Consider the following 17,133-nt stretch of genomic DNA (forward strand, 5'->3'; position numbering starts at 1 on the left):
ATCAGCGGAGCTGGGCAGTAGTAAGTAGCCCTGCCAAAAAAGGTAAGTAAATGGGTTTTTACCAATTATTTTAAAATTCCCTTGCAGTGATTTAAGTGAAAAGGGCCCTGAGAATGTTTTTCTGATTTTTTTACTTCAGGTTTTAAAAAAAATATTTTTTGCATTTTGCTCCTCCTGGGTGTAAATTTTTGTAATTATCGCCCATTTTTTTTAAGAACTGCCCAATCGGCCCAAAATTAAATTTTTCCGCCGAGAATCAGGGTTCACGCTTTAAGGTCGGGCGGATTTTTTCCTTTTTTTCATGGAAATTTTCACCGGCGATAATTTGGGACCCTTAGTGGTATTTTGAGTGGAAATCCAGCGCTGGCAGATTGTTTGGAAATTCTAGCCCCATGTGTTTTATCATTACATGAGCGATGTCACATGACCAAATGCCATGTGATACTGTCACATGATCAAATGTCCAGGAATACATCAAACCAGAGTTGGCCACCCTACCGCCCTTCCATCTTAAAGAGTAAAGAATCACCATTCATAGTCCTTTTAAAAATCAAATGTTTTGTAGAGTTATTTAGTTTTAGCATCATTTTGTTTATCTTTGTCTTTAAGTTATTTTGGGTTATTTCATGGCAATACAAGTATTGATGACATCTGAGAAACACTTTGTGGAATTACTGGGCCTAACGGTCTGAATAGCTAAATTAAAATGACAGGGTGGCTGAAGCACCCTGGGTTTGTGATTATATCTCTACTGTTGTTCATTTATCTCCATCACACTGTGCGGCTCCATAACTTTGTCAAGTAATTTCCACTGCTCATTTCATCAGCAGTAAAGCAGGACAAAGAAAAGAACGATGATTGTTATTAATGTAGAGGAAAGAAGAAAACATAAATTGCTGGAAAATTTAAAACTCATGGCAGATTCATCAGAATTTGAAGAGCCATTAAATTAAAGTTTCAGGTATGAAGTTCCATCAAAATCCCTGGATTGGTAAGATGTCCCCCGCATGAAACGTTTAAGAGTAATATCAAATACCTGTCAGCTTTACTTAAAAAAGAAAGGGAGCAAAATTGCCCCGCACCCCGATTGGGGGCAGTAACTTTCCAGGGCTTTTAGTGCCCAGCGTGGAAGTCCCGCCTCCAACGCGGAATTGCCCTTACCACCCCTGAAAGGAAGCAAAGCGCTATCTCCGGCGCTCCGCTTCCTGTAGGGGCGGATCCCGGGGCGCTGAATGAAGCGCTACACGGATGCTTCGTGTAGCACGAATGCGCTTCAACGCCCCTCCCCTTCGATTAAAGGGGAGGGCTGCTGCGCACTCTTCGTGGCCTCTGATGGCCACCAGGGCAGCATACGGCTGGGCCAGCTGCCCGGCACCCAAGACGGAGTGCCGGGCTGCACGATGGCGGCCAAGACCACGCCTGGACCACCATGGTCGAGCCAACCCGAGAGTTATCCAACAAAAAAAGATGGCGGCCTGGGGCGCAAGAGCTTCCACTTTAACTAATGCCCTGAGAACGGAAGTCGGCCAGCTGGCATTAACATCCGCTCATGCCAGCCTCACGGCCTGTGGGGCCATTTCCCCCATGGGGCAGGGCGGTGAGGGGTTGCTGCACATGGCAATGACGTCATTGCCGGTTGCCCGGTGGCCCGGGGCGCTAACCGCGGGGTGCGGTGCTGCCAAGTCAGCGCCTCCGCAACCTCCCAGGCAATTTCTCAGGAGGCGGTAGTGCCCCCCTCCCACGGGGGAAAGCTATCTTTCCCTGGAGGTGCTAATGGGGCTATAAAAAGGGGCAATTTCACCCCCAAAGTGTCTAACAAAAATGGAGTCTGAAACAACAATCAAATCATTTATAAAAAAATCACAGGGTCAGACTCTATAACAGTATAATATTAACTCAAGTTCGAAAAGGAGCTTTATACAGATCCACATCCTCACCTTCAGAAAGTAAATTCATTCAGATGGAATATCAAATTAATTAGTCGAGTAAAGCTGCTTGTTGCACTTCTGCAAGGTTGAAACTGATTTCTAAGTAGCTCTCCAATGTTTAAAAACGCAGATTTTTTAGTAATTGAAGGTATCTATAACTCCTGGCATATCATATTTTTCATTCTCATGATGTGGGTATCGTTGGCAAGACCAGCATTTATTGCCCATCCTGGTCTAGTAACAGAACCACTACACTACCTGCTGCCATCCCAAGTAGGAGAGAGTTAAAATTAAATGGTTATAGCTATCAACAACAAATTATGGTTGCACGATGATGAATACTTCGATGCTGGGAGATATTGATTTTAGTTTTCCTATCACAGAGTCTAAAACAAACATTGGCAGTATGACACATTTGGAAGAAAGCAAAATTGAACTGCAGTGTATTCTCATTGACTTCTAAGTCAAATATTGTGAAGGGGTCAGAGAAAGGTAACTGCACCCTAAACCCTTTGCAGTCAAATCAGCCTCTCGAGTTCTGCACTCACCTGTTGCCCAGTAACAAGGAGGATTGCACCTTCTTTCCAATGCGCCACTTGCCTATAAATGTGATCTAAGATTAAAAGCTCACTCCAGCAGTTCTGAAGAAGTTTCATTTGGTCGTCAACCTGCCAAACACAAAAATACACTTGGTCAGTGCTCAATTCCAAAACATTTATTGCATTGATAGAGAAGTGCAAATAGCAGCTACATATCCCCAGCTATCATCAGTAATAGAGCTGGCACCAATCCAGGAACAGGGACTGATACAAACACTGCCAAGAGTGCACAATTTCTTAGTATTAGATTGAATTGTAAAAAAAAACATTGGCATAAACAACTTTGAAAACTAATTAAATGTGTGAATAAAACCGTTTTCTCCCCAAAAGAGAATTTAAAGAATTCTGTAATAACATGGCATCAATAATATTTGGTATATTTTAATAACGGTGCTGTCCTCTTTTTACTTTTTTGGTGAAATATTAATAACTGCAATCTATAACTAGTAACGGCCGACGGATGATCAGTAAACATTTATCTGAAATCCTCTATATATAAACACAGTGACTACCTTTTGCTTTCAGGTGCAATTGGCAGATTGTGTGGTGTGAGAGTTTCAGGGTCCTGTGCTTTAGTGCCCATTAGGACCTGATGGGGACTTCATGCAAATGAATGAAATGTCATTCCAAGAAAAGAGTGAATGAATGTCTTATGTCACAGAGTCAGCTGGCAGGTAAGATAATGGGAGCATCTAGCACCAGCTGGCCAAAGCGTCTATGTACTCGAGGTCAATTGTCCTTTGTTGCTTGGTACCCATTCTCCTATAGAAATTGGTGACCCTCCGTTGACATAGAGGCATTGCCATTGCAGTTCAGTCCTTCTCCTTCCACTCTTTGTCATTATTATTTGTAATAGGGCGATTGCACATCAGTGTATAATCAGAACGTTACAAAAATAATAGAATTGAGGTATAGATTTATCTAGGCGGCAGAATTAATTTTCAGAAATGAAAATGGCATTCAATAGTTTTAGCTCATTGGCCCAGATTTTGTGGTCAGTGGCGATGGGATGGTGCTCGGCACTGACCTTGAAGAAAGCTGCCCACAAAGATTTAGCGGGCTCTGTGGCGTCAATTTCCCCTATAACGATGTAATTTCATTCTGGCATCATCTATAGGGGATCTCTGGCATCCGGGAACAGTGAAGTCATTAAGCAGGCTGAGCAGCCAATCAGTTTGAAGAATTCTCACAGACAGCAAACCATGAAGCAAAAAGCACTGATTATCAATTCACTTTTTAATAATTTTATCAAGAGCAAAATAAAGATTGGGGTATATTAAGGTAGAAGATGAAATATCATAAACAAATTTTAAAAATAATTTTTATTATTTTAAAAATGTATAGAATTTTTATCATGGAATAGAGGGAAGGGCATTCCATGGTTCCAAAATTAGTTTTCCATGGCCATAGAAGTTGTTTAGCAGTAATTATGACTTAGTACGCTGTTAAAAACTCAGTTACTCCTCTTCCAACAAGGCTTAACATTTTCAATGGTTTTTACAGCAAGAATAGTGCATAAAAAGTTGAAGTTCACGTCAAATCACTGATTCTGTGCTGATTGTATCTGTGAAGACTGCAAGAGCCCACCCTGTGGAGGTGCAGGGTATCACTGACGGCAACTTCCTGATTTCTGCGTTTAACTGCGCATGTGCAGATGCCAGAAGTTGCTGTCAGTAATGAGGGCGAGCGCTGACAGTTTCGCCATCATTACTACCACAAATTTCGGGCCATTGTTTCCTAAATGTAAAAAACAATCAAGTATGCACTGGGCATTCATATTGCATTAGTTTTAAATTAAAACTGCATCTGTAAATACTTTGTTTCTTTAGATTAGACTGTGGAAGACCCAAGCATCTGTATTGTTTCAGATCATAAGAATCTCTACGTATTAGAGTAAATTTGTCAAGCCCTTACATGAGATGTGATATCTTGCATGTTGCAGGAAACCACTTGGAAAATCTACCCTGTTATTTCATTGGAATTTGTCACTTGCCAGTACAGTGACAATTTTAAAATGCCTTTTCTGATCTTTCATATCGTTGTCTGTGTTTCTCTGTATTGGGGAAGGTGAGAAATGAACAAAACTGGCTAATACATACATGCCCACTTCAACTGGAGTTGTTTGCCCTCTGTTTATGTGGAATACTTAACAAGAATATGTCTACCCAGGTAATAGAAACACTTGATAGTGATCACCAGGCTATAAATTGCTTATACTTCTATCGATAGTCTTTTCGACTGTTGCATCAGTGGGTCTTGCCACCAAGAATATCGCCATTTGACTGTATCCTGAATGTATGTGAGTTCCTTGTCTAGCACTTGTTCCCTGTGAAACATGGCTTGACTGACAGAACTTCCATTGTAAAGAATGTTTCATAGTGGGTTATTAATTGTGAATAATATCTGTCTATCTTCCTTTGTACCAGGTAAGGGAAGAGAGAGTTACATCTGGAAGTAAGAGTATTTCCTTCTCACTCTATTGGCAAAGGCTAATAAAGGACTCCATGGGAATTCATTTCTCACATAAAAACTTTCCCTCAAGAAAGCACGATCCAAGTTACCAAGGTTACTGAAGTGAATTTCTGAAGTCTTCTTACTTTTATTGTTTCAGAAGAGAGGTTGTGAGTTACATGGATTATTGTAATCTAGCTAAATTTTCTTCTTTTTTATAAATCATACTTGTGTTAATTTAACTTCTTAATAGTCGTTCCATAGCTGCCAGTCCAAGACATATGGTCTGTCGATGGGGTATCTTCTGACCATCAGTGAGATCAGAAATGTACTATTTTTAATGCTTTGTTCATCAGTAAAAGGATTCATTGTTCACCCTGTGACCTGCTATCAGAGAATACTCACACAAAAGTTTGTGTTTCAGTTCATATGGAGGGAAGGTTTGCCTATGAAAACAGACTTTTGCGTTGGCACGAGGAAAAATCATCTGGAGTGAGCTTTAACCATAACACAGGCGTCAAGACATTTAAAAAATATAATTATTCCATCTTACATCCAGAATATTAAATAATTAATATGAGTTTGACACATCTGTATCGAAGCAAAGCACATGTCAACATCATTTTAAGGTTATGGTGACAAAAATATATATTATCATTGATTTACTGTAATTGCCTGTAACATGACTCCAGCATTCTGTCATTCTGTTTTACATTTTCAGACTTTGATTTTACATGTTGTTTCAACATTAAGATTTTCTTTCCATTTTGATAACATTCCCACATATATGCGATTATATTCTGTTATACAGTGTTTACAAAATTACAAATACACTGATCCACCGCAGCTGCAGAATGCTGCACTCTATCAGTTCAGCATCTCAAATATATACTCCTCAGTTATAAATGAATAAAATGCCATTCATGATTTTATTAAAATATAGTGATGTACAGTAAAATAAAATTTGCAGTTCAATCCAACTGAATTCAAATTTTAAAAATTATAATATTTAATCTTGCCTTGATAATCTAGCTCCCCAAATCACCTCTTCTATATTACATTAAAGGTGTGAAACATCATGCATTGTTTAATAGTAAATTTGTGACATTGACTGCTGGAGATTTGAACTTAGGCTGCTGGTATTCCCAACTTTGTTGTACTTTAAATTCTGCAAAGAAATACAATTATTTAACACAGAAAGGATGGAACAAGACAAGGCCATTCAGGCACTGAGCCAATTCTCTCTACAGCTAGAGCATGTGCATCACATGTATTTTTTTCTGATTGACAAGTGGATGGTATTCTGCTAACTGTCTATCTATCAACATTTCTTTAAACTTGGTTAACACAATGGCAGCCAATTTGAACAATGGCTGTAGCAAGAGGTCCAAGTCATGGTCGAGCCTCATTTCCAGGTCAACTGCATGCTGCTTGTACATTTCAAGATGTCTGCTTATTGGAGAAGGATGGAAGTGCAGGTCGGGGAAGGGGGCAGCGGGGAGGGAGGGGTGGAGGATGTGATCCTGGAGGAGGGCTGGGCATCATGAGGGGCGATATTTGAAAAGCATTAATGATCATCCTGACTGCTAAAAATTTACTTTGATATCTGAAACTTGCCTGTTGTTGAGTGGCCTGCAGCAGTGCCTTTAAGGACCATTGGTTAAGCAGCTTCATGTGTGGCATCAATGGACAGAGCGTGCCCCATTGGTACTGAAAATTGTAATGGCCCATTGATACTGAAAATTGTAATGGCCCATTGATACTGAAAATTGTAATGGCCCATTGGTACTGAAAATTGTAATGGCCCATTGGTACTGAAAATTGTAATGGGCCCATTGATACTGAAAATTGTAATGGCCCATTGATACTGAAAATTGTAATGGCCCATTGGTACTGAAAATTGTAATGGGCCCATTGATACTGAAAATTGTAATGGCCCATTGGTACTGAAAATTGTAATGGGCCCATTGGTACTGAAAATTGTAATGGCTCATTGGGACTGAAAATTGTAATGGGCCCATTGGTACTGAAAATTGTAATGGCCCATCGGTACTGAAAATTGTAACGGCCCATTGGTACTGAAAATTGTAATGGCCCATTGGTATTGAAAATTGTAATCGGCTCCAATTCGATCCTGACCCATTAAAGCAATGAAATAAGGGAAATTAGCAATTTATTTGCAGAAATAATAAAATATGACCATAAAAACCTGCCTTGCACTCAATGCAGTCTCTGATTCATTACTCAAGATGCAAATAGTCACTAGCATTACTTCTAAAACCCAAATAATCCCATGCCATGTGAAACAAAATCATATTTAATCAGAGGCACTAAAACCTTTAGGTTTCTGAGGACTGAAGAATGGTTCTGGGCCAACACCAGAAGTAGAACAAGATGTTTAGTTTAGTTCAAGAATAGCTTTACAGTTCTGCACCTTTCTCTCAGTCTCAATGCTTCAGAAATCAGTTTTACAGTTGTGTCAAAGTCAGTCAGGAAACTGAAGAAAAATAAACGGCGAGACTTAGCGGAATATAATAGTTTCTATAATTAACAGTAAGTGGTTACCTAGAAGATAGAACAGTCATCTGTCGGGTAATTCTGCTTCGGATATGAATACAATACATACGCTCTCATGAGTAAAAGGAAACTGGAATATTGTGTTTCTGCGAAGACCTTAGTTCAAAGAATTCTGTGCAACCTTGGTGTTGTTGCCAAGCAAATTGCATTATTCCTCTGAGTCACAGATGGCACAAAAGACAGCCACAGCCTGTGTATTGTCCACGATAAGAAGGCCGTGAGATACATCTGAATTGCAGACATTTCTTTTCAAATTGCTGTGATTCATATGAACTGAGTTGAGATATAATCAGAATTTTCAATTTGCCATTTTAAAGAATTTCCTGATTTAAAAACAATGATTCTAATAAAACTTAAATATTGCAGTAGTAAATGTATTAAAACAGATTTTCACGTTGCATTAAAAGAGAAGGGAGAAAAAAAATCACATTGTTCTGTTCTCCACTCAATATGCTAAAGAGAACATTCAAAGATTCAAATTCAAACTGTGTTTCATGCACAGAAAGTGATCCGCATTACTTAAAATATCACTTTGCTATGTCCCAGTGGAGCAGACTTTGTTTTAGCAAAACAGTGAATAACATTTGAAACTTTGGTGACCACTTCTGAATTTTTTTTAAACATTCTTACATAACGCTAAAGGGCCACTAAAATATTTAGCACCATTCAAGGCTTCTCTGAACCACCAATTCTGAGACCTTTTTCAGTAATTTTGCTACAATAGCTCTCCCAAAATGTACCAGAATGCCGCACGTGTTCATAACGGTTTGAAAACATTGGGGGCGATTTTTTGCCAAATACCTTAGGTGCTAAAGAGCCTGCGAGGTGACCAAGATGGGGTCTTAAGCTGCAACACCGGTTTAGCCTGCATTTAACGCAAGACACCATCTTGGTAAAGGAGTTGAAGCTAGTGCTAGGAGGCACAAACAGCTGATTGCCACTTAAAATGCCCGCCCGCTAATGTCCATTAAAGAGGCTGCATGGCATATTGGTGGCTAGCGCTTCAACTAAAGCCCTCTTTTAACAACCAGCTGTTTGGGAGTAAACACAGTGTTGATATCGATTTTCAAGCGCTACTTAAAGGGATACTCACTAGTTCATGGTCATTGCTGCTGGAGCTATGAAGAGGACCTGTGAAACACATCAGGAGACATTCTGGGACACTTTGGCAAGACTTCATCAAAACTTGAGTAACATTTATTCCGCATATTTTCTGACTACCTAAAAGGAGTGCTGTGCTACTCCACCTTATTGGACACCTTATAGGAGTCACCGGGAGAAAGGGAGTGCTTGGTCATGGTCATCTTGCTCGGGACCCCTTTCGTCTGGACAAAAAATGGGAAGAGGACTTGATGCTAGGCAGAGCAGCACCAGCTGTTGCAGAAGAGGAGGGACAGGAGGGTGAGGTGGTGTCCTTCCCCCCTGTGGGTACAGGACATCCCTCCTCCTCTTGAACTCCTCCACCAGGACCTCTAGTGCTGCATCCAAGAACCTGTGCACCCTCTCCTTCTATCCTGAGCCACCTTGCAACGTGCTGTTATGTGCCAGCCAGAGCACTCCATACCTTCAGTGGAAGTGGGTGCGAGGAGCTCACAGATATACTGCTCCACGAAAATTGCATCTAATCAGCACTTGAGTGCTAAACCTGCAGGTTTCTGGCTCCTCCGGGCAAGTTCAAATAATAGTAATCAGCAATTAGGACCAAAATTGTGTGTTAAATCCAGATTTTCAAACATGTGTGTCTTATCAGCACTGCACTCACTTAGCACCTGTTTACACCCTTTGGCCAAAATAACACCCATTGTGCTTTGGGGGATGTGGTTGTACTCCCAACTTTGTTGTAATTTAAAATCTGCCAAGAAATACAATTGTTCAATGTAGAAAGGATGAATGAGAAAATACCATTGGCCCATTGTGTCAATTCCTTTCACAGACACTAAAATCCACCCTTTCATGTACTCGAATCTGGGGAAATATTCTGCCAAACCTCTACTTCCCTCCCTCTCCGCCCGCCCCCACCCCCCTGCCCATTAAAAGCAAACCCAACCAAAACTGCAGACATTGCAGTTCTGAAGGAAGGTCCTTAAACGTTAACTCTCTTTCTCTCTTCACAGATGCTGTCTGCCCTGCTGAATATTTCCACCATTGTCTGTTCTTATTTCAGATTTCAGGCACTCGCAGCATTTTGCTTTTGCAGAAATTATAGACAACTTTCCACCCTGTTTTAAACAAAATATTGGCATCTCCAAGGAAACTTTTGTTCCATCAAACATTCGATCGTTCTTATAATCTCAATCCAGTTCCTAACCAGATATTCCTCCAGTTCTTTTTTTAAAGCTGAATATTTATAATTAATTGTTTTAACTAGAGTTTATTTCAAATATCAGCAACTAATAGTCTTGAGGTTTGCTAATCTTATATTCAGTGGTATTGGAAGAATTAAATTGCTGGATAATTGTGGTTGCAAATACTAATAGCAGTCAGCATGATGCCAGGACAAATAACATTTTTCTTTGAAACTTAGCTAGCACAACCTGGTACAGTGAGGTCACTGAATAGTGGGGTTAACCAGCTATTAAAACTTGACAGGTGTGATTGAGCGGAGCAAAAAAGTAAAAAAAGCTTTCCTTGGTTTGGCCTCGAAATGTTTTGATCTCACCTCTATTTCTCCCTCCACCCCCACAACCATAACACAAGGTAAGGCACAGGTTTCAAGTGCTACTGAGCCAGACAGTAAAAACATGCAATAGCATTTCTGTGGGGCCAGATTAAGGGTTAAGTTATAGTGAATGCAGTCAAGTTTGGCCTAAATCTGTCAAGACACTGTTTTGCGTCTGCTCACTCATTCTGGATAATCAGATTCTGAGATTTTTTACAAGTAACTTTGCACATTGAGTGCAGTTAACGATGAGAAGGGACTTGTAAAGATTTAGCAGCTTATTTTCTCCAGAGAACTTATTAAGCTGGAGGATGAGAACATTGATGAACAATGCAAGGTTGTACTTTTTGCTCTCAATGGCGGCCATCAGGTCCTTCCAGTTCCGATACGGTACAGGTAAGGTGCAGGGGTAAATTTGTCCATCAGAATTATTCATCCTGCCAACCTGGCTCCACTTCAAAGCCAGCTCCCAACAGTTAAAGGACAGTGGTTTAGCTCATTTCACTGTGAAGAGAATTCTGGTAGCCGTATACTAATAGAATTGAAATTTTGGTTCAAGTCAATTATTTTTTTACCCACATGTTGGCTCGTCCAGTATCTCAAAATATCTAACTTAACTGCATTTCCTATGACACGCACTACCTTTGTTAAAGTTATTAATTAAGTAATTTGCTCACTGTGTGACAAGGCTCTGTACGATCGTTTATTATTAATTCTATTATAGTAAAGGGTTATCTTAAGCAAGTGAGTCTGTAAGCCAAAAAATGCCTGAGGTGTCATTAAATATGAAGGAGTCAAAGCCTGAACAAGAGTGTTATTGTTGCATGCGCTGCTCTTCCCACACCTCCTTACATTAGTTCATTTAAACTGTTGCTGATAAATGAAAGCGATCATTGAAGTTAGTAAACAGAGCAGAAGAAAAATCTCTCTAATATATCAGCAAAATGACATCTGTGTTCCTCTTATCTCCACTATGTAACCATCCTTTGTACATTCTGTGACATTCCACTAAAAACTATTTATCACTTTCCTTAAGAAAAGGGAAAATTGTAATATTCCCTCCATAATAGAAGGCGCATTTCTTGCTATGATAAATCAAGGTATACAGTCCAGGTTAACTGCCAATATTTATCCCTCGACCAACATCACAACAACATATTAACTGGTCCTTATCATATTGTTGTTTGTGTGATCTTGTTGTGCGCAGATCAGCTGCCGTGTTTCCTACATTACAAGAATGACCACACTTCTAAAAGTAATTCATTGGCTGTAAAGCAATTTGGGACATACTGAAGTTGTGGAATATGCTACATAGAATTATAGAATGGTTACAACATGGAAGAAGGCTATTCAGCCTGTCAAGCCTGTGCCGGAGCACTTCAACTAGTCCCACTCCCCCGCCCTTTCCCCATAGCCCTGCAAATCCTTTTCTTTCAGGTACTTATCCAACTCCCTTTTGAAAGCTGTGACTGAGTCTGCCTCCACCACCATATAAATGCAAGTTTCCTTTTTCTGTTGGTCTGAGACCAAGTCCAGAGTACAGTGTTCTAAAGATATTATACTCCATGTTTGTTCGCTGCTTAGATTGATAATGGGTAGGGAGACCCAAGTTAAATTGTTGGCTCTGCATCACATGGTGGCCCAGGAAACTGCACTGGGAAGTATGTCTCAGCCATAGACCCATATATTTATAAATTGCACACCTATGGGTTTAAGGCTGGAGTTATCCTGTACTCAGTGAGACAGACTTCTGAAAGGGGCGGGGTGGTCTCTTGCCTCGCTGCTTTAGAGTGTCCAGTAATCTCTCAAGTTGTACTCTGATTTGCCTGCTGATGCGCACCCAATACCACTTTGCACTCTGGCACGAGTGGCTGTATAAATCTGCATTAACTCCATTGAGTACTTTCTGCAGGGCCGAAATTTATCTTCAAGTTAAGAACATTGTAATTATGGGGCAAAATGCAGGAGGGGCTAACTCATCACAGACGACTGAGGCAGAAATCTCCTGGTCTGTATGGTTCAGTTTTGCAGGCATTGCATTCACTCTATGATCATTTGGGCCAGTGTTGCTGTTTTGTCTTCAACGTCTCTCCACATAATCTCTTACACCTGGGGAACAAGTCCAAGTCATGGACTTCTACATGCTCAGTGCCTATTGTTTCCCAGTTGTAGGAGATTCTGTGGAGTAAAGCTTAAGACAAACAACAAAACTGGCCCCAATGATCATAGAGCTTCCTGCCTCAGTCGTCTGTGATGAGTTAGTCGCTCCCGCATTTTGTCACTGCTGATCTGACAGTAACAATTGTAATCCATGTTTTTCATTGTTGCATTTGCATGATAAATTAAGCAAAACTTGCAATTGGCCCTGAATTCGTGGCTCCTACGGGTCTGTACGAGGTGCGCATGCGCCCGTAGGCACCCCGCAATTACCGGGTTTAGGCACTCGAGGTGCATGTGCCTAAACCTGGAACTTGCGATCTGTCAAGAATTCTCTTACAGATCACACGCATCCGGAAGTAAAAGGCCTCCGTGGGTGGAGAGTTGGGCTATTTGCCCAACTCCTGCCCAGCGAATGCCCTTGAAATTCTTACGACTGATAAAAGCAGGCGCAAGGCGTGCTTTTATCAGCATAAGACTTTTAAAAGACAGAAAAATTCATTTCTTTCAATAATTTAAACATTTAAAAGCCTGTTAAATAAGGTAAGTTTATTTTTAGAATATGTAAATTTATTTTTCAAAAAATGTAATTTTTGTTTTAACTAATTAATTAAATTCCATTTTGATTCATTTTAAATGTGGTGTTTTTGAAAAATGTATTTTATGTGCTTGTGTGTTTTGGGGGTATTCCCATTCATACTTATTGTGTGTACCGTACATACGGAATCACCACAAGTATGAATGGGAATACCTCTACGTGGATTGGTTGGGATGCGTACGAAGTGCTAAAGTCCCTGGAATACATGGGTCTCTATGCAGGCCTTCACGTACCAGGCCCAGGACCACAAGTATCCGAATCTCCTGGACCACCAGGCAAATTCATAGAAATCTTTTTTGTCGGAGGCATCCGCCCGCGGGAAGCCTTCGACCGCAATTTCTGGGCCAATATGTTAAAGTATATGCCGGGCTTTCAATTCCCTGGAGGTTTGCTCTAAAAATGGAGAGTAACCCCTTCCATATTCCATAGTCCACTGAACTTTCCGTATCATTACATTTTAATAAATTAATTCTCAGGATATGGGCGTCACGCGCAGGGCCAGCATTTATTGCCCATCCCTCGATGCCTTTGAGAAGATGGGCATGCGTGTAATACAGACGCACCGATGTACTTACAGGTGCTGCAGGCAACACTGCAAATGTTTTACTCCATCAGTTTAAAGGGCAAAACAAATTTTTTGTATATCATTTGCGCCCCCCCCTACCCCACTAATTGCTGGTAGCAGAAGTGCAGAAATTTGGCTCAATGATCAAAGTTTTTTAACTCCAACCATCCGCATTTGATGCAGGCACTCAGCATTCTGGGGACCAGTGTCTGTGTGTTGGTTTCTGCAGACTAAAATGAGCACGGACTTGGCACCCCAAGTGCTGCACATGAGCTTTTAACCACAAAGACAGGGTCCAAATCCCCAATTTTCTATGAGACCATTAAAAGAAAAAATCTGTTTTCACCCCAGTAATAAATCATCTGCTGTTATTAGGAAAATTAAGTTTTAAATGCAGAGAAAAATAAATGAACGCTCAAAAATGGCAATGAGAAAGTAGTTCTCATAAAAGTTTAGGATGATGTTTATTTCTTTACAGATGAAAGAATACAATGCTCATGTTCAGTGTGAATTCTGAAATACTGGAGAACACACCAATGTGTCAAAAATCAATCCGATGACCGCAGACCCCACTTCCCTCCCAACTTGTATCTCCATTTAGGATTTCCTGTGCGGATATTGAGTACAGCCACAGCTTAAGTTAGAAGTATGTGTCCTGTTGCACTTGTGGCTGCTGCTTTCACATGCCATAGACTTTTATTCCAGGAAATTTCTCTGAGTTCAGTATTTTTTGGAGTTGCGTCACCCCTCTTGAAGCTGTTGGTCAGCTTTTATTGGTCCAGAATTTGCGGTCGGAGGCTTCCCGCAGGCGGATGTCTCCAACTGCAAAGATTTATACGAAAGTACCTGGTGGTCCCGGCGTTTCAGAGACTAGCGGTCCTGGGCCTTAACGCAAAGACCTTCATAGAGGCCCACGTATCCCAGGAGTGTATGGATTTCGTATGCATCACTGAGATCATGTAGGCCGGCCCAACCTATCAGAGTAGTGGGATCCCCATTCATACATATGTGAGGTCCGTATATTCGGGACCACCATAAGTATGAATGGGAATACCCCCAAAAACACAAACACTGAAAATAAAAAAAGTCACATATTTCAAATGAATAAAAATGGAATTAATTAATTATTTAAAACAAAAATAAAATTTTTGAAAAGTAAATTTACATATTTTAAAGAGTCTAAAAATGAACTTACCTTATTTAACTGGATTTTAAATGTTTAAAAAATGTTTTAATGTATTTTTCTGTACTTTAAAAGTCTTGCGCTGATAAAAGCAGGCCTTACGCCTGCTTTCATCAGTTGTAAGAATTTGAAGGACATTCACTGGGCAAATAGCTCAATTCTCTGCCCGCGGAGGCCCTTTAGTTTCAGATGTGGTAGAATTGACAGATCACAAGTTCCCAGTTTAGGCGCATGTGTTTCGCATACCTAAACCCAGAACTTGCGGGGACCCCCACGGCTGCGTGCGCACCTTGTACGTGCCCGTGGGGAGCGCAAATTCAGGCTCATTAATTTTCTACAGGCCTGTGTAGGCCGGCAATTTCCTCAGAGCTGCTCCCGCTCCGCCTCCGCTGAATGTGCAGCGAAAACTCCGGTTTGGGCGCCTAAATGAGATTTCCATCTGGTGAAGTTACAACGGCGGAGTGGGAGCCATTCTGAGGAAATTGCCATTCACAACCTCCTAAAGCTGGAAAACAATCTAGGCGCGGACTTGTCCATCATCATTGCCAATAACATTCTCTGACCAGATGGCAAGAGTTACTGGTCTGCTCAGGTGAGACGGAAAACGTTATTTGTCCCTAACTCAGTGTCAAAACTAAAGGTTCTCCAGTACAGTGGGTAGATATATGTGCCAGGGATCACAAATCATCAAGAGCAGGGCACCTAGCACTGTAAGCACTAGGCTGTAAAATAAGCCCAATTTCAGGAAGCACTTAATTTATTTATTACACAACTAACTGCTTTGATTGAAGTAAATACAGGCATCAACGCTCTCTATTGGCATACAATTACCTTTGACTTAACATGCATTGATCATGAATAAAAATCCTATGTAAACACTTCCTTCATACATTTTCCTGTTTATCATGCATTAACTAAATCTCTTGGTATTTCAGAGACCAAGTAACATTGATTGTATGCTTAACTCTTGCCAACTCCATGTTCTTTGCTAATCACTTCCTGACATTCCTACTGTATGGACATTGGTCATGTTCTCGCTGAGTATTCTGTTTGTAATCAGTTAGTCACCAAATGCCACCTGGCTTTAGTCACTTAGGTCAGTTACTGCTGACAAGTGTCTGTGCCAAAAGCTACTTGCTCAGGGGATAAGTAGTAGCCTGAGACAGATCAACACAGCTGTCAAGTTGCTGTCGTAATTGACTCCAAAGAAGTACATAAATCGCCCATAATGTTTACTCCCACAGATTGTATCAATGGATCAGAGGTGCAAAGTGATGCTTTCTCATGCAGTTGAGCAACCGGGGCAATTTCCAAGTCCAGTTGTCTAAGCCAAAAAATACACCTTCCAATGAAATATTTGACATTCTGGATTCTGCGGAGCAGAGAAATCCCACCCACAACACCCACATACAGTTTCTCTGGCCCCAAGTTTCCACACGCGGTAAAAAAGGCGCACCTCAGAGCTGGGCGCCTGTTTTTCGCGCCGAAAACGGCGCCGGAAAAAAAGTGTGGTATTCTCGAGCTCCTTGGAGCTCGATGTCTGCTTGGCGCGGCGCACAGGGGGGCGGAGCCTACCACTCGCGCCGATTTTGTAAGTAGGAGGGGGCGGGTACAATTGAAATGAGGCTTCTTGGTGCCGGCAACCCTGCGCGTGCGCGTTGGAGCGTTCGCGCTCGCGCAGTCTGAAGTAAACATTGGCACTTGGCCATTTTTAAAAGTGCTGCAGAAAAAGTGAAGATTTGTTTCTTGGACCCCTGCAAAGGCTTGTATTTTAATTTTCTTGATATTTCTGTGTGTGAAGGAGTGCTTTTAGCAGCACTGCTGAATAAATCACCTGCTGAAATCAGTGAGTTCAGCTTTTCACTGCTAAACTTGCAGAACCTGTGCCTGCAAATTAAGGACTGTGTGTTTGGAGAAATAAGAGTGCCAATTCAACTTTGCAATGGATCAACGTCCACCAAGAACAAAGAATTTCCTGCATGAGGAAGTGGAGATATTAGTCAACGTAATTGAGCAGAGGTGGCAGGAGCTCGATACCAGCAACAGAGGTCGCATAAAAGTGCCACCAAAAGAAATGAAGAAACGGTGGAACCAAGTTGCAGAAGATTACTGCGCCGTGGTGCATACCATGAGATCTGGAAACCAGTGTAAAAAGAAATGGCACCACCTTGGTCAAGTAGTTAGTGTAAGTAATATTTCCCATTTTTAATTTAATTTAATGTAACCTGGCTATCTGTATGTCCCACCTTGCAGACTGACACACTCTGTAAAAAGTTATATTTTACTCTTTGCAGAAAAAATTGGCCCACAACAAAAGGGAGGCAACTTGGACAGGAGGAGGCGTGCCCAATCTGCATCCACTGACACCCTTGGAACAGAGGGTAGCTCCTATGATGAGTCGGACATGGAGTAAAGC

The 17,133-nt window shown here is 41.1% G+C and overlaps 1 protein-coding gene across 4 annotated transcripts in view; it reads right to left on the reverse strand.

The window, feature by feature from the left end:
- nr5a2 (nuclear receptor subfamily 5, group A, member 2) overlaps positions 1 to 17,133 on the reverse strand; it is a 233,768-nt gene that overhangs the window by 86,718 nt on the left and 129,917 nt on the right. For all 4 annotated transcript variants that reach the window (XM_070887292.1, XM_070887289.1, XM_070887290.1 and 1 more), the window contains exon 6: positions 2,477 to 2,596. In XM_070887292.1, the coding sequence (XP_070743393.1) occupies positions 2,477 to 2,596 (120 nt within the window). The remainder of the gene's footprint in view (positions 1 to 2,476; positions 2,597 to 17,133) is intronic.

The sequence above is a fragment of the Pristiophorus japonicus genome, chromosome 8 (assembly GCF_044704955.1).
Source record: "Pristiophorus japonicus isolate sPriJap1 chromosome 8, sPriJap1.hap1, whole genome shotgun sequence".
Taxonomy (NCBI): domain Eukaryota; kingdom Metazoa; phylum Chordata; class Chondrichthyes; family Pristiophoridae; genus Pristiophorus; species Pristiophorus japonicus.